The sequence below is a fragment of the Portunus trituberculatus genome, chromosome 9 (genome assembly GCF_017591435.1).
Source record: "Portunus trituberculatus isolate SZX2019 chromosome 9, ASM1759143v1, whole genome shotgun sequence".
In the NCBI taxonomy this organism is placed as follows: domain Eukaryota; kingdom Metazoa; phylum Arthropoda; class Malacostraca; order Decapoda; family Portunidae; genus Portunus; species Portunus trituberculatus.
This window is the reverse complement of record NC_059263.1, coordinates 12,651,447-12,669,366: the sequence shown is the minus strand read 5'-3', so window position 1 is coordinate 12,669,366 and position 17,920 is coordinate 12,651,447. Positions and strand designations below refer to the sequence as shown.

Genomic DNA, 17,920 nt, shown 5'->3' with positions numbered 1-17,920 from the left:
GTAGCATGGAGACACCTGAGTCCATTATGAAAGTGTATTTACGGTAGCACAATACACAACAAGTGTAAACCGAGCGAAACGAGAGGCAGGAGGCGTAGCGTGACAGCCTCCGGCAGCGGCGTGCGAGGACTGAGGGGAAAGACGTGACGTCAGACAGCAAGGGAGTATGGGAAAAACAAAGGACATGCTAACATAGCCAAATAAATAGAGTATTTTGTACAAATTTTTTTGGACCACATCCCGCATCCCCCCCTATTATCTATTGTTTCTTATGAGAATTACGTGTTTTTTTTATGCAAATTTTGATATACACGATGCCTCTTGGAACGCATCTATCATGTAATTCGAGAGTTACCTGTGTGTGTATATATATATATATATATATATATATATATACAGTATGAACGGTCATCTCGTGTAATATAGTCTCGCGAATTTAGCATCTCGCGCCTATTTGAAATTTCCCACCTTCTGCCATCTAGCGGTGGTAAATGAACATCTCGCGCATGTGCATAGGTTGGCGCGCCAGTTTAATGGTTGGCTTAGGTCGGTCACATCAGGGCAGAAGTTGGGTCAACAACAATTTTGCGATTTTGTTGTGTTGTGGTGCATATTTACTTTTGTTGTTAAAGTGAAAACATTCTAGTGGCAGTACAATAACTTGAAATAACAAGGAACATGAGTTCTGTGAGTGGTAGTGGCAGAAATCGTTGTGGAAACTCTGGTGAAAAACGTGGTGGACGTGAGAAGCGTGAATATCGAAAGGGAGTGAAGCTCAGAAAATATACTCTCCAGGAAAAGAAAGAAATGGTTCAGATGATGAACAATGGTGCAAGAACATGTGACATAATGCGTAAGTTTAACTGTCCTGAATCAACAGTACGATCAGTGCACAAAAATAAAGAAAACTTGGCTGCTTCCGTGAAGGTGTTTTCTCGGTTTCCCTCAGCACGCACACTGGCTGATACTTCACAGCGCAACAGATTGCTTGCAATCATGGAACATTACCTTAATGAATGGGTAATCAGAAGGGATCGAGAGAAGGGTGATCTTTCTGGCCCTGCAATAAGATCACAAGCACGGCTGTACTTTGATTCAGTGTGCCATAAGAAAAATGTTAACCCTCCACCCCATTTTGCGGCTTCTGTAGGCTGGCTAGCAGCATTTAAGAAAAGATATGAAGTTAAGTATGCCCTGAAGCATGGTGAAAGCAGATCAGCAGATGAGGAAGCAGCCAGAACTTACCCAGAGATTTTTCAACGTCTTGTGACTGAAGGCGGTTACAGCCGTGACCAGATTTTTAACTGTGATGAAACTGGGATTTACTGGAAGCGGTCACCAAAATCAACCCTCATCGCCAAGAATGAAAGACAAGCTAGGGGTGTGAAGCCTTCCAAGGACCACATTACTGTTTTATTCACAGCTAATGCAAGTGGCGACTGTTTGATGAAGCCCCAAGTCATCTATCGCTCTGCCAAGCCTAGAGCATACAGGAATTGCAATATGAACCAGCTTAATGTTTATTGGGCCAGTAATAAGAAGGCTTGGGTCACGTCGGCACTGTGCACTGACTGGTTCGACAATCATTTTGTCCCTGATGCCCAGAGTTATTGCAAGAGGAAGAATTTAGATTTCAAGGTGCTGCTATGTATGGATAATGCTCCGGGGCATGGTAAATTCCTAATAGGGCGTCATCCTAATGTAGAAGTTTATCTTCCTCCCGCCTAATACAACATCACTTCTACAGCCTCTTCATAAAGAGTTCATCTGCAACGTCAAGCTCTTTTATTATCAGTCTCTCTATGATGACATGCGTGTCAAGACTGACTCGCTGCAAGAACTAGAGAGGATTGAGGCTGAGCTAAGTGTACGTGACTAGGATGAGCCCGATGAACCGATCGCCAGCACCAGTTTAGACCCACCACCATCTCAGACCCGAGAAGTGTTAACTGTGAACCAGTTTTGGAAAAACTACAACATTAAGGATGCTGTTGACCGCATTGTGAAGGCCTGGCAGAAAATAAACAAAGCTACAGTGTTACACGCTTGGAAGTTTTTGTTAGGTGAGGTCGGAACAGCTGTGCGTGAGCGCCAGCAGGAAGCCACCACACTCTCGCAGACTGTAGAAGCTGCACGTCTGATCCCTGCACCTGGCTTTTCAGCTGTGGAGGCCAGTGACTTGCAAGAAATTATTGGTATCCATCAAGAGGAGGCTACTATTGAGGAGATGCTTGAGGAAGATGAAGCTCAAGAAGATCCTGAAGAGGATGGACAGCAGGAGCAAAATGTTCAGCCAGGCGAACCGACAACTGGGCAACTGACGGAGATTCTCACCACCTTCTCACGGCTGACTGAACAACTGGAAGAATATTACAGCCATCTCTTGATCAAGTGATGAACATTTATAAAGACCTCTACATGTCTCGTGTTAATGCTCGCCACCAGTCACTGATCACAGGATACTTCAGTCAATCACAGGCTGCCAATGCTCTGGCTAACGTAACAGCTGAACCAGGTGAAAATGAAGAGGATGTCGACGACCTGCTGGGCCTTTTACAGGAAGATGACATCGCTCTGGATTTTGATGGCTTTGAAGCTGAGGTTGCACTCAGTGCTGGGGGTGATGCACAAACAGTGGAGGAGGGAGCAAGTAGCCAGTAGTCACGGCTCCCCACCATTACCACGCCAGGCCACTCAAGCCAGTCACAGACTCGTAACGTAAGTAGAAAAATATTCTAACCCTTATTATTATGTTGAAAAGTGTTTAATATTGTTTATTAACATACAGATTATGCATAACCTCGTTTATGTGAACAATTTTCAGCAAAATATTTTGTGTTTTTGGACGGTTATTTCGAGTTATAGGATGATCATGTACCATACCTAAGAACCAATTATGCTATTTACATGTATTTCAATATCGCTCATCTCGCAATTTTTCATCTTGCGGCCGATAGTCCAGTACCAATTTACCGCGAGATGACCAATCTTACTGTATATATATACAGTAAAGTCCCGGGTTACGTCGGTCTCGAGTTACGTCAAACTCGCACTTACGTCAGTCCACTATAAGGCAATTTAAGATTAAAAAAATTGAAAAGTTCTAAATCGTAAAGTACGGGGTTCATTATTATTGTTGGCTGCCAGGCGTCACTAGTGGTTATCCACCACACTGCCCACCTCATGCTTGAATGCAATAACACTCTATGTACCTCAGTTCCACCACACTGTCGCCCCTGGCAAGAGTGTTCCTACATCTGCGTTTGCTGACTATCTTAGTATCTTGCTCAATGGCACCAAAAAGAAAACTCCTGAGTGATAGCAGTGATGCTAAGAAAAGGAAAACCATTACGCTACAAGAAAAAGTGGACATAATTAAAAGACATGAGAAGGGAGGCAGCAGCTGTGTATAAGGGAGTGAAGAAGAAAATGGGAAGCCCGTTACCATGACAACGGGGAGGTTGACGACCTTGAGGGCTCACGCACCTATCACAACAATAACAACTCCGGAGCCTTCGCCTGGGCCACACGACACTCGCAGCTCACTTGCACCGTCTGCGCTTGTCTGCTGATCCCTATTGCCCTTTCCTATTGCATTTCCTTCTCCGCTGCCCATGCTTCTACTCCCGCCGCACTGCACTATGCTCCCAGCTGTCCGCCCTGGGCTTCACAACATTCGACCTGCCTACCCTCCTGGCGGCCTCAGGCGTCCATGCTTCTGGCAACATGCAGTCCTTCGCGTTCGCGGCCCTAATCAACAACAAAAACAAGCTTGTGTTTCATATTCCTACATACTTGTAAATAATATAACAATATAACCTTTTACTTATATAACGCTTCTACTCCTACCGCACTCCACAAAGCTCCCAGCTGTCCGCCCTGGGCGTCACAACATTCGACCTGCCCACCTTCCTGGCGGCCTCAGGCCGCCCTCTCCGCAACCTGCAGTCCTTCGTCATGGCCCTAATCAATATATTCCTACATAGTTGTAAATAATATACCAATATAACAATATAACCTTTACTTACCTGAATAACCATAAAAATTATTGGTTGAAAACTCGATAATATGCTTTGAAAGTACAAAAACTTGAGTTACGTACAAAATCGACTTAAGTCATGTTTCAGGAACGTAACTCTGACGTAACTCAGGACCTTACTGTATAAATATATATATATATATATATATATATATATATATATATATATATATATATATATATATATATATATATATACACAGGTAACTCTTGATTTACGTGATGCAGAGGAGAATGCCTAAAAGAATACTAGGGATGAGAGATATTCTCCTCATAATAAGATTGAAGATATTGAATTTGCATTCCTTAGAGAGACGTAAGTTAAGAAGGGACATGATAGAAGTATTATGTAGTGTAGGAGTTATATTCATATCAAAGGGGACATGAACAAAGTAATTTGGATAAGGATTGAATCAGAAATAATGAATCCATGTTTGAGAAACCTAGGTTTAAGAGAGAAATGAGAAGGAAATGGTTCTCTAATAGTGTGGTTAATGAATGGAACTGACTTGATAATCATATTGTTAGTGCTGAGTCATTAGGGAGCTTTAGAAAAAAAACATTTCCCGTTTTGTATGTTCTTACGTGTTCTTTTCTTTTCAGGCACTTAGACTTGCGGCAAGCATACTCTTGCTCCCAAGAAGATTTGAAGATCTTGCTTAGGCCAAAAATTAGGTGTCATATGGTACATACATTGGATATGGATGCTGTTTACTGGTTCAGGCCTCCCTTTGACACCATTGCCAGAATGAAGAACTTGAAGTCCCTTCACTTGCGAGGCATTTCTATCACCTTCAAGCAACTGCATTGCTTGCTTACTGCTGGTCTGCCGGTAGGTTCATATTTCTTTTGTTATTTTTGGGACATTTTTTTACTGTACTCTTTAGAATGGAAAGGGTTGTAATCTCCAGTGTTTGTTTAGGGCATTTAAAATTTTTTTATTTATTTTAACTCACTTTTTCTTCCTCTTTCTTCCTTTTATCATGGAAGAGGACACCAGTATCCACTATGCTGAGCTTACTGCTTCTGCTCAGGAGGATGCTTTGCCTGTTAACGGTGATTCTCCTTGCGCTCCTTGTTCTTTTGGTTCCCATTCTTGTGTGAGATCTTGAAGAATTTGCTCAAGACTGGCATGCTTCTGGATCTTGGGTTGTTTTCTCCTTGAGCCTCATTCAGTTTGTGTTAGTTGCAGGGATATCTGCAGCTCAGGTAAGAAGTGTGGTAAGTGTTCTAGCTGGAGCTGTGATAAAGTTCTTGTTGCTTTTAGGTACCAGTGCAGTTTGAGTTGCAGGAGGGTCACCAAGGCTAAGCATAGGTGTTTGTTTGGATGTAGGTTTGGAGGTTTCAGCCCCTGATAATAGTGTCTTGTCCCACAGCTGAAGACTTGACTTCATAGTAGGGCTCCAAGCCCATGGTTGTTATTGACCTTTCTTTGTTTTTGAAGTGTGGGCAAGAGGAGATGCTTGATTCTGTTAACATTGTTGCTCCTCAAATATGAGTTTTACGTAATTCAATGCCTCTCCTGCATGCCTACTGACCTCCCTCTTCCAGCCCTGCCCTTGTTTTCGGACCTGGACATGATGCAGTTCTTTGTCCTGTCCCCCCCAGAGTCCTGATGCAAGAAGGTGTGTGCAGTCACATCAAGTCAGGGAGCCAAGGGAAACTGTCCAGGGAGTAGAGGTACCTCTTAAACATTCACATCCACCAAAGGATGATGCTAGGAGGATCGAGAAGTTTTGCCCCCACCTCAGTGATAACTGGTGACCGAGCTCATTCCTGGGACTGGTCTGTGGGGCAGGGGAATAGCGGGGAGGTGAGCTGAAGCGGCAAACTTAGAAACTTCCCCGGGATCCTGGATGAAGGTCTGGCCAGGGGTGACGCTTGGTGCCTTACCTTGTCCCTCCACCCACAGGGTGGCATCCTCACTGCCCCCCACCCCATAGGCTACCACCTTTGTCCTTTCAGCCGACAGACAAGCCTTCTCTCAATCTAAGCCTCATGACAACCATGTTGTCTGTTTCTATTGCTATGATTTTTCCCAGGGCCCACCTGATGTACTCTGACAGCCGTCTCCTCGGAAGTGATCTTTTCCTCCCTGATAGAGACGATTGTCATGCCTTATATGTTTCTCTGCACTCTGTGTTCCGGGTGACAGGACTTGGATGCCTGACTTTGCATAACTTAGCTTGGAGAGACATGATTGGACCCCACCAGAACTGGAAAGGGGTGAGGAGCACAAGTTTTCACCTAGTGCCACCTCTATGTACCATCCCATGAACTACATCACGTCAGTGTTGGAGGATGTGGTGAGCCAGAGGATTGACTTGGAAAATTTGATAGCACAATGTACTAGCACTTCACCTGTATGAGGGGGTCCCATCCTCCTTAGCAGGGCACATTCTGTCCAGTTTATTGTGGAACAAGCTAACAGGACTTACTGCAAGGCAAATGAGAAGAAGTCTTCCTAAGTTGGCTATCCTTTGGGCAAATTTGTTAAGATCTACCACATGGCTGGTCAGGAAGTTTATGGGAAAGCTGCCATGGTTAACCCTAAGTTCCACAACACTTCAAACCCTGGTGCCCGAGAGTCATGCATCACTCATGGGCACCAGGAATTGGCCAGGATGGAGGAAGTGGTTGCCAGGTCTAGGGACACCCTGAACTACTCGTTTCTGGTGCTTCGGGCACCTTCACCTTTTGCTGCGTGCTACCTCCTTCCTCCCCTCTTAGACCTGAAGGAACAGTCCTTTAAAGCCATCCGTATAATCCTAAATTATGTCTCCAGAGACTATACGTACTTACATCCTCTCCAACCTGCAGGCCTGGATGAGGGAGGCCTACCTGAGGCACCTCAGACCCTCTTTCTCACAGGTAGAGAGGGGCATCCTATGAAGGTCTCCTATTTCTTCTCCCCTTACTGTTTGATGAGGATAGACTTCAAGGCCCATATTTATAAAACTTTCATAAGTGAGTCATAAGTCATGACTTAATCTGTCAGAGGTATGACGCAACATTGATGGCAAAGTTATGACTCGGTAATCCCTCGTCATTAGTTCGACTTAGCGCAGTGATGCCAACTGCAGCATAGGGGTGAAATTTATAGACTGAAATTGATCCAGGTATGATTACTTGAACAAATAAAAGTGTCTGATCCATTTCAATAAGATTACCAATACATGAAATTTAGTTATATTTGAAGGCGAACATAATTAATGATACCCTCATTGTCCCTCCATGCAATGCAAACAAACAGCACGTGAGCCCACGCACAAGTATAGCTGCATACGAGTACTTTGTTTTGTTGTTGCTTCGTACTGCTATGGATCTACGACAGCCACCATCACAGAAGAGGAAAAGAAGCACCAATTGGAGTATCAGTGAAACAACTCAACAGCTCAACTTGTTGAGCTGTAGAAAGAGAAGGCAGCCATCATCAAAGGAAAATTCTCTGATGTTGGGTGCTCTGTGGCAGTGAAAGCCAAGGCTTGGGAAGAAATAACAAGCCTTCTTGTAGAGCAATCAAAGAATGCCAGAAGAGACAGCAGACTATTCAATCTGCTGCCAAGGGCATTAGGGTTCCATTTAACAGGGCCCAAAATGCAACAGGTAAGAGTATTTTCATTGTTTAATTACCTAATTCTCACATAATAAACTGTATGGAACTTTTAGCCAAGTTTTGAAAATATGCATTAGTACTCTATGACCTTGGTTGTTCCTAGTACCTTTTCAGTAATTTTAATAAGGACATCTTTCCAGTGGTGCCAAGATATCAGACATTTCCTATAGTTTGATATTTTCAAGACTGAAGGTAATTGCTGCTACATATCAGTAACTTCAACCTAGCAACCTTAAGTAACCTAACTTATCCTAAACTACAATGTAACTTCAGATACTTTGATTTCAAGAATAATTTCCAATAGTGATATTCAATTATGTGTGTCTAGGGATGGAAATATTCACAATGATGAGATGTAACAATCTGTAATGGCAAAATAGAGATGGGTTATTCCTGTGCACTTGTAAAGTAAAACTGGTTTTTCTTGCACAAGTCTATTTAAGGCACTTCAGTACAAAGAAATATTTAGCCAAACACAATAAGGCAGTAATGTTAATTAATAGACTAAGTCTGCAAGGCATTATTGATTTTCTTTCCCATTTTTGGATGGGAAAGCCTACATTGCTATGCTTTATTAAAGCCAGTAGTGAAACACTGAACATTAGTGGCCACTTTACTAATGGGTCTATTTTATATAGGAGGTGGTCCACCTCTCAAGCCCCTGGATGACAAGATGGTGCTCCAAATCCTTGGGGAGGACAGTGTTACCATCACTGGCTTGGCAGGGGTGATGGACATATTCCTCCCCAGTGAAAATGAGAATGCAGAGTTTGAGTGAGTAAATCTTTCCATACACATATGGATCATCTTGGTTTTTGGAAAGTGTTAACCATTCCATCCTCGTATATCTATATCCTCCCACATTCTAGGTGACATTAAGAGAACACACCCTTCTTTTTCTCTCCTTTGCTTTTCTTATTTGCTGCACACCACACCACTTCTTTCATACCCTCCTGTGCCTCACATTCACTCTCCCTCCAACACTCCATAACTCCCATCTGCCTTTCTTCATAAACACCCTGCTTAGGTTTGGAGTAACACAGGCAACAAACTATCCATTTATCATATTTAGTGCTTCCAGATGTAAAGAACAACTTCTGCCAGCTTACACATGCCTTGCTTTCACCCCAGACTAACAGAATATAACTTCAGTAAGGTATATAATTAACCTAATGAAATTGATAGGTCTCATTGATTTGAAGAATTTCCAATGTTGTTATTCAATTATGGAAGGTGTGTTTATGGTTGGAAATGGCATCTTACAAGGAATGCATCCACACATGAAAGTGTCTTAAAAGACAAGTGCACTCTGTACCTGTCTGCAACACAGTAACAGTACCTTACTTTCGTGCTGAGAATTTCAATAAGAGCATACAAAATATCTTTAAAATTGAAGTGTAAGGACATTAACTATCTATCTATGTACTGACAAAGCCAACACCCTCCTCCAGGAGGAGAATAGTAAAAATGATGCAACCACACATGTACCATATACACTCACACTATGTATGAGGAGTGTGGGGAGGGAGAGGGGAGGGTGCCTTGTTTTGGATATCTTCCTCCTTGAGAGGGTTGTTCACTTCTTATATAGATATATAGATACATCTGCAATAAATGTGCTTGCGATGGTTTAACTAATATTTATTGTCATTGGTCATAACAGGAGAGATGGAAGTGCTACCACAGCACTTCCAACATCCAGCACAGCTGCACCTCCTGCTGGTGCCAAGACGTCCACCCTCTTGGTGGATGATGAAGTGCCCAGCCAGCTACAGAGAGACCAATGGCAGATCAAGATAAGGTGTAGGTTTTAATGATATTCACTGTTTTGTTTTAGTTTTCTTTAGTTTTATTTCTATGTTCAAATTTTAAAGTTTTTGTGTGATTATATGTATAAGTGTTATTTTATTTATATGAATACCATTTATTTCTTTATTTGTTTAAAATGTATATGTATAATATTTATAGGAATGTAGTTCAGTTATTTATTTGTTTAAATTTTGTGTAATTATTTTTATGGGAATGTAATTTATTTTTTTATTAGTTTAGATTTTATAATGTAATTATATATATTTTTTTTTCATTTTTTATAATGTACTAATTGAAAATGAGGAGAAACATTAATGTTTTTTTTTTCCATTTAAGTATAAGTTTAATCTAATGAAATTAGGGAATCATTATACATTAACATAACACTGAAAATTATTCTACAAGATAGAAAAATGTTTATGTATCCTTATTAATATCCATATACTTACAGACAAAGCGAGACACAAAGACAGACAGACAATTAACTTGGTGTTAATCCTGCCTGAAGTAAAGGGTGGCAGTAGTTACATACCAATGGGTGGGTGAGGTTCACCACCATCTCTGAAATGAAAAAAAAGTTAATAAATGAAAAAAAGTAAAATTATATATATATATATATATATATATATATATATATATATATATATATATATATATATATATATATATATATATATATATATATATATATATATATATATATATATATATATATATATATATATATATATATATATATATATATATATATATATATATATATATATATATATATATATATATATATATATATATATATATATATATATATATATATATATATATATATATATATATATATATATATATATATATATATATATATATATATATATATATATATATATATATATATATATATATATATATATATATATATATATATATATATATATATATATATATATATATATATATATATATATATATATATATATATATATATATATATATATATATATATATATATATATATATATATATATATATATATATATATATATCAACCGTGTCGTTCTACAAACTTTCAATGAACAAATTTATTAATAGAATATAACTTGCAGAATTCAAAATACATTTGATAATATATTTCAATATTCATTTCATTCACTGATTTATTTATTACTGGAAGTAAAGGTTGACATGTCCCTGCAGAGGAGGCCTTCACAGGGACGTGTGCCTACAGGTGGCTGTGGGCCAGGTGGGTCAGGGTCACCACCATCAACTCCCTCACCAGTATGTCCTTCTCCATCTGGTTCAGGGATGTTCCTGTCTTTGCATACATTATGCAGCATGGCACACACCTGAAAGCATGAGCAATTAAGAGTAATTATTTTTTGATAGCATATTACAATGATTTGGAGCGATACTTAAAGTATGAGCTTAATTATTAACCTGAATAAAGTAATACTAATATCACATTGTTGTTATCAACCTTGCTTCATCTGCGTGTGCATCAAAGATGTCACCAATGGGATGGAATGAGTCCTACTTAAAAAATCCTGTCTGCGTCACCACAGGCTTGGATCAACCGACAAGCACTCTACTGCTCAATAGGGAGCATAAGATTGAGCTCATATTGAGAAAGTGCATGGTAACTAGTGCACTTGCATTTAAAACACTAAGACACAGTTTTCTGACTGTGCTCTATGCTGTATTTCCTGTCCTATAATGTGCACCCCAGCTCAACTTTGCTATAGGCTGATTCAATATAAAAATGTCCAGTTAGTGAACATTAAAAGATTCATTGCATGAATTTGACGATGTAATGAATCCATATCTACATACCTGAGTTACTTTGGCCACATATGCTGGAGGTGTGACTCTGATTTCACTATGAAGGATGTGAAATCTTCGTTTCCACCGGCCAATCCCCCTTTCAACTGTACTACTTGTCCTTTTGTGTTCTGTAATGGTGTTAGTCATGTTGAATATATTGCGGTTTTTTTTTGGAATATATATACAGTAAGGTCCCGGGTTATGTCGGTCTCGAGTTACATCAAACTCGCACTTACGTCAGTCCACTATAAGGCAATTTAAGATTTAAAAAATTGAAAATTTATAAATCGTAAAGCGCGGGGTTTATTGTTATTGTTGGCCGCCAGGCGTCACTAGTGGTCATCCGCCACACCGCCCACCTCACGCTTGAATACAATAACACTCTATGTACCTCAGTTCCACCACACCATCGCCCCTGGCAAGAGTGTTCCTACATCTGCGTTTGCTGACTATCTTAGTATCTTGCTCAATGGCACCAAAAAGAAAACTCCTGAGTGATAGCAGTGATGCTAAGAAAAGGAAAACCATTACGCTACAAGAAAAAGTGGACATAATTAAAAGACATGAGAAGGGAGGCAGCAGCTGTGTATAAGGGAGTGAATAAGAAAATGGGAAGACCGTTACCATGACAACATGGTTGACGACCTTGAGGGCTCGTGCACCTATCACAACAATAACAACTCGGAGCCTTCGTCTAGGCCACACGACACTTGCAGGGCACTTGCATCGTCTGCGCCTGTCTGCTGATCCCTATTGCCCTTTCCTATTGCATTTCCTGCTCCTGCACTGCACTACGCTCCCAGCTGTCCACCCTGGACGTCACAACATTCGACCTGCCTACCCTCCTGGCGGCCTGAGACGTCCACCCCTCTAACAACATGCAGTCCTTCGCATTCGCGGCCCTAATCAACAACAAAAACAAGCTTGTGTTTCATATTCCTACATACTTGTAAATAATATAACAATATAACCTTTTACTTATATAATGCTTCTACTCCTACTGCACTCCACAAAGCTCCCAGCTGTCCCGCCCTGGGCGTCACAACATTCGACCTGCCCACCCTCCTGGAGGCCTCAGGCCGCCCCTCTCGGCAACCTGCAGTCCTTCGCGTTCGTGGCCCTAATCAATATATTCCTACATAGTTGTAAATAATATACCAATATAACAATATAACCTTTTACTTACCTGAATAACCATAAAAAATGATTGGTTGAAAACTCGATAATATGCTTTGAAAGTACAAAAACTCGAGTTACGTACAAAAAACGACTTACACCATGTTTCAGGAACGTAACTCTGACGTAACTCGGGACCTTACTGTATATACACACACACACACACACACACATATATATATATATATATATATATATATATATATATATATATATATATATATATATATATATATATATATATATATATATATATATATATATATATATATATATATATATATATATATATATATATATATATATATATATATATATATATATATATATATATATATATATATATATATATATATATATATATATATATATATATATATATATATATATATATATACAGTAAAGTCCCGGTAACGTCAGTCTCGAGTTACGTCAAACTCGTAGTTACGTCAGTCCACTGTAAGGCAATTTAAGATTAAAAAATTGAAAATTTATAAATCGTAAAGTGCGGGATTTATTGTTATTGTTGGTTGCCGCCACAGCCCGCCTCACGCTTGAATACAATAACACCCTGCCTCAGTTCCACCACACCATCGCCCCTGGCAAGAGTGTTATCCTACTTCTGCGTTTACTGACTCAAGTTCTTAGTATCTTGCTCAATGGCACTAAAGAGAAACTTCTTAGTGACAGCAGTAATGCTTAGAAAAGGAAAACCATTATGCTGCAAGAAAAAGAGGACATAATTAAAAGACATGAGAAGGGAGGCAGCAGCTGTGTGTGAGGGAGGGAAGAAGAAAATGGGAAGCCCGTTACCATGACAACGGGGAGGTTGACGACCTTGAGGGCTCGCACACCCATCACAACAATAACAACTTCGGAGCCTTCGCCTGGGCCACACGACACTTGCAGCTGACTTGCACCGTCTGCGCCTGTCTGTTGATCCCTATTGCCCTTTCCTATTACATTTCCTGCCCCGCTGCCCACGCTTCTACTCCCACCGCACTGCACTACGCTCCCAGCTGTCCGCCCTGTGGGCGTTACAACATTCGACCTGCCCACCCTCCTGGCGGCCTCAGGCGTCCACCCCTCTCGGCAACCTACAGTCCTTCGCGTTCGTGGCCCTAATCAACAACAAAAACAAGCTTGTGTTTCATATTCCTACATAGTTGTAAATAATATAACAATATAACCTTTAACTTACCTGAATGACCATAAACAATGATTGGTTGAAAACTCGATAATATGCTTTGAAATGTACGGAAACTCGAGTTACGTACAAAATCGACTTACATCATGTTTCAGGAACGTAACTCTGACGTAAACCGAGACCTTACTGTATATATATATATATATATATATATATATATATATATATATATATATATATATATATATATATATATATACACACACACACACATACACATACAGCAAGAGAAAAAAATAATGAAAGGTCAGAGGAGGAGAAGAAGGCATTTTTTTGGAGAATTATAGGAGACAGGATAAGGAAATGGTATATAAAAGAGAAAGAAGAGAAAAAATGGAGCAAGTTTAACTAAAAATGATAAGAACAAGAGATTAAAAATGATGTATACAAACATAGATGGGATTTTATCTAGTAAATTAGAATTAAGAGATTACATAAAGAAGAACCAGATATTGTATGCCTGGTGGAAACAAAGTTAAATGAGGCAATAAAAATAGACATAGATAAAAGGTATAATATATGGAGGAGAGACAGAGTGGGTAAAGGAGGAGGAGGAGTCATGATGATGTTAAGGAAGGAGATAGTGGTAAATCAAGTGGAGTTTGGGCAAGGAAAATCAGAAATACTGTATGTTAAGATGCATATTAACAAAAAGGAGTTAACAATCATTGGAACATATGTGCCACCAAAACAAACTCATGGACTAACCAAGAATATAGAGACATGATAGATGACACAATAAGGAGTCTTACAAGAATCATTAAGGAAAGGAGAAAAGTGATATTGGTAGGAGATTTCAACTGTAAGGAGGTAGACTGGGAAAATTATGAAAGTGGTATGGGGAAGATGCCTGGGAGATAGATTCCTGAACCTAATGATAGATAATTTGATGGTCCAAAGAGTAAAGGAAAACACAAGATTCAGAGGAAACGATGAGCCGGCAAGATTAGACCTAGTTTTTACAAGGGATATACCAATTAACGATGATATAAGATACAAGTGCCCATTGGGAAAGAGTGACCATGTAATATTAGAAATGGATATAGAAGAAGGAAAGGAAGATAGAGATGAATCATACAAAGGAGACCGATTAAATTACAGAAAGGCTGATATTGAGAATCTCAAGAACTATTTTAAAACGTAAACTGGGAGGAGATGGAAAACTCATTAACGGTTCAAGAGAAATATAACTTATTTTTGGAAATATACAAAACTGGGGTCAGGAATATGTCCCAAAATATAGACCTAAAGAAGAAGGAAAGAAAGATTGGTTTAATGCAAGATGTGCTAGGGCAAAGGAGAAACGAGATGGAGCATGGAAAAGGTGGAGAAGAAACAGAAATCCAGAAAATAAGGAAAACTTCAAAACAGCAAGAAATGAATATGCTAAGGTGAGAAAGGAAGAAGAAAGAACTATGAAAAGGACATTGTCGAAAAATGTAAGGAACAACCAAAATTGTTCTACAGATTCATAAATGGAAAAATAAGACAAAAGAAACAATAGAAAGGTTAAAAGGAGAAACGGAATGGTGGAAGACCCAAAAGTATGGCAGAACTGTTAAATAGTAAATTTCATGAGGTCTTTACTAAGGAATCCAAATTTGAAAGACCACAGGGTAATAGAGACTGTCTATATGAAAGAGATTAAAGTAACCAAGCTTGAAATAAAAGAGTTGATGACGGAATTCGATGAGGAAAAGGCAATGGGACCGGATGAAGTCTCAGGCAGAATACTGAAAGAATGTAGGGAAGAACTAGCAAGTCCAATATACAACATCATAAAATGCTCAATAGAAAATGGAACAGTGCCAGTGGAGTGGAAAAGAGCTGAGGTGGTTCCCATATATAAGAGCGGAAGGAAGGAAGAACCTTTAAATTACAGACCGGTATCACTAACTAGTGTAATATGCAAGATATGTGAAAAAGTAATAAAGAAGCAATGGATTGAGTTTCTTGAAGACAACAAAATATTATCAAATAGCCAATTTGGTTTTAGAAAAGGTCGGTCATGTGTAACAAATTTATTGAGTTTCTACTCTAGAATAGTTGATAAAGTACAAAAGAGAGAGGGATGGGTTGACTGTATTTATTTAGATCTAAAAAAGGCTTTTGATAAAGTGCCACATGAAAGATTACTATGGAAGTTAGAGGAGAAGGGTGGCTTAAAAGGAAGCACATTGAGATGGATGAAGAATTACTTAAGGGGGAGAGAAATAAGGACGATAGTTAAAGATATGAAGTCCAAGTGGAGAACAGTAGACAGCAGAGTGCCACAGGGGTCAGTATTGGCACCAATACTTTTCTCGTATATATAAATGACATGCCAGAGGAGTGAACAGCTACATAAATCTGTTTGCGGACGATGCGAAACTGTGCAGAGTCATTAAACAAAAGAGGATTGTGAAATACTACAGGAAGACTTAAACAAGATCTGGAAATGGAGCAAAAATGGGAGATGGAATTCAATGTGGACAAAAGCCATGTCATGGAAATGGGAAAAAGTGAAAGACGACCAGTGGGAATCTATAAGATGGGAGATGGAGTAGAACTAGAAAAAGTAAAAAGGAAAAGGACTTGGGAGTGACAATGGAAGAAAATAATCAACCGGTAAGCCATATTGATAGAATTTTCAGAGAGACGTATAATTTGCTAAGGAATATTGGAGTAGCATTTCACTAAATGGACAAGGAAATGATGAAGAAATTGATAAGTACTAAAATAAGACCTAGATTGGAATATGCAGGAGTTGTGTGGACTCCCCATAAAAAGAAACACATAAGAAAATTAGAGAGACTACAAAAAATGGGAGATGGAGTAGAACTAGAAAAAGTAAAAAAGGAAAAGGACTTGGGAGTGACTATGGAAGAAAATAATCAACCGGTAAGCCATATTGATAGAATTTTCAGAGAGACGTATAATTTGCTAAGGAATATTGGAGTAGCATTTCACTAAATGGACAAGGAAATGATGAAGAAATTGATAAGTACTAAAATAAGACCTAGATTGGAATATGCAGGAGTTGTGTGGATCCCACATAAAAAGAAACACATAAGGAAATAGGAGAGACTACAAAAAATAGCTACAAGAATGGTCCCAGAACTTGAAGGGATGACATATGAGGAGAGACTAAAGGCTATGGATCTACCAACCTTGGAGCAGAGAAGAGAGAGAGGGGATCTGATACAAGTTTATAAATTGATTAACGGAATGGATAAAGTGGATAATGAGAAACTGATCCTGAGAGAAGAATATGACTTTAGAAGCACAAGATCGCATAGTAAGAAACTAAGGAAGGGACGATGTCTGAGAGATGTTAAAAAATTTAGTTTCCCGCAAAGATGTGTTGAGACTTGGAACAGTTTGAGTGAGGAAGTGGTGTCAGCAAAGAGTGTACATAGTTTTAAAGAAAAATTAGATAAGTGTAGATATGGAGACGGGACCACACGAGCATAAAGCCCAGGCCCTGTAAAACTACAACTTGGTAAATACAAATAGGTAAATACACACACACAAACACACACACACACACTGTGGCCTCGTCACTGGCCTCCCTCCATTCCTACATCTATATATACCTATGGTGTTACAGGGGCCGGGTAACTCTAAGTTAGTGTCCTGTTAATGTCGTACTGTCGCTTAGTGTTGAAAGTGAGGGGATATGGAGAGTGATCCCTGAGAGGAGAGTGTGGGCGGTGATTGTTTTGGCCGAAATCAGCTGACGATAACAAAAATGGCGTCTAGACAAGCCAGAGACTTTGAAGGTTTTATAACAATGCCAAAAGGACTGGAGAAACTAGATATGGATGCAAGAATCCAGGCACTGGAAAGTAAGTTCCTAAACATTTTGTCCATAGAAGAAAAACTGGATAGAGTTCTGCCGAGAATGATTGTTCAAAAAGAGATCTATTTGTTAACGTTAGCGAATAAAGAGCTATTGAAGGAAAAAGTAGAGATGGAGAAAGAAAACCAACAACTAAGGAAACAATGTGAAGAAGAGATGAAGGCTAAACTCATGGAAATGAAGATAAAATTATCCGAAGGGGACTTGAGGAAGGAGGAATGCCTTAATCTAATTGATAACAGGATGAAAGAAGTGAACCATGAACATCAGGAGGTACAAAGGTCGTTTAGGGAGATACTAAAAAAGCAGGAAGAGGAAAATAAAGGGATTATGCAGAGGGAAATGGTAAAGGCACTAAAGGAAAATGAGTATGTGGTGAGAGATAATGCTGAAAAGAAAAAATGTGTGATAATA

General features: G+C 39.2%; 2 protein-coding genes across 2 annotated transcripts in view; one reads left to right on the top strand and one right to left on the bottom strand.

The window, feature by feature from the left end:
* Positions 1-17,920, top strand: part of LOC123501421 — a 139,388-nt gene that overhangs the window by 22,609 nt on the left and 98,859 nt on the right. Inside the window, exon 3 of the mRNA XM_045250246.1 lies at positions 4,643-4,871. Coding sequence (XP_045106181.1) covers positions 4,643-4,871 — 229 coding nt within the window. The remainder of the gene's footprint in view (positions 1-4,642; positions 4,872-17,920) is intronic.
* LOC123501422 lies at positions 9,744-11,519 on the bottom strand. The gene is made up of 3 exons (XM_045250247.1): positions 11,292-11,519; positions 10,630-10,807; positions 9,744-10,025 (listed from the first exon to the last, which is right to left on the bottom strand). Exons 1-3 carry the CDS (start codon positions 11,427-11,429, stop codon positions 9,946-9,948), a joined length of 396 nt encoding a protein of 131 aa, XP_045106182.1. The 5' UTR covers positions 11,430-11,519; the 3' UTR covers positions 9,744-9,945.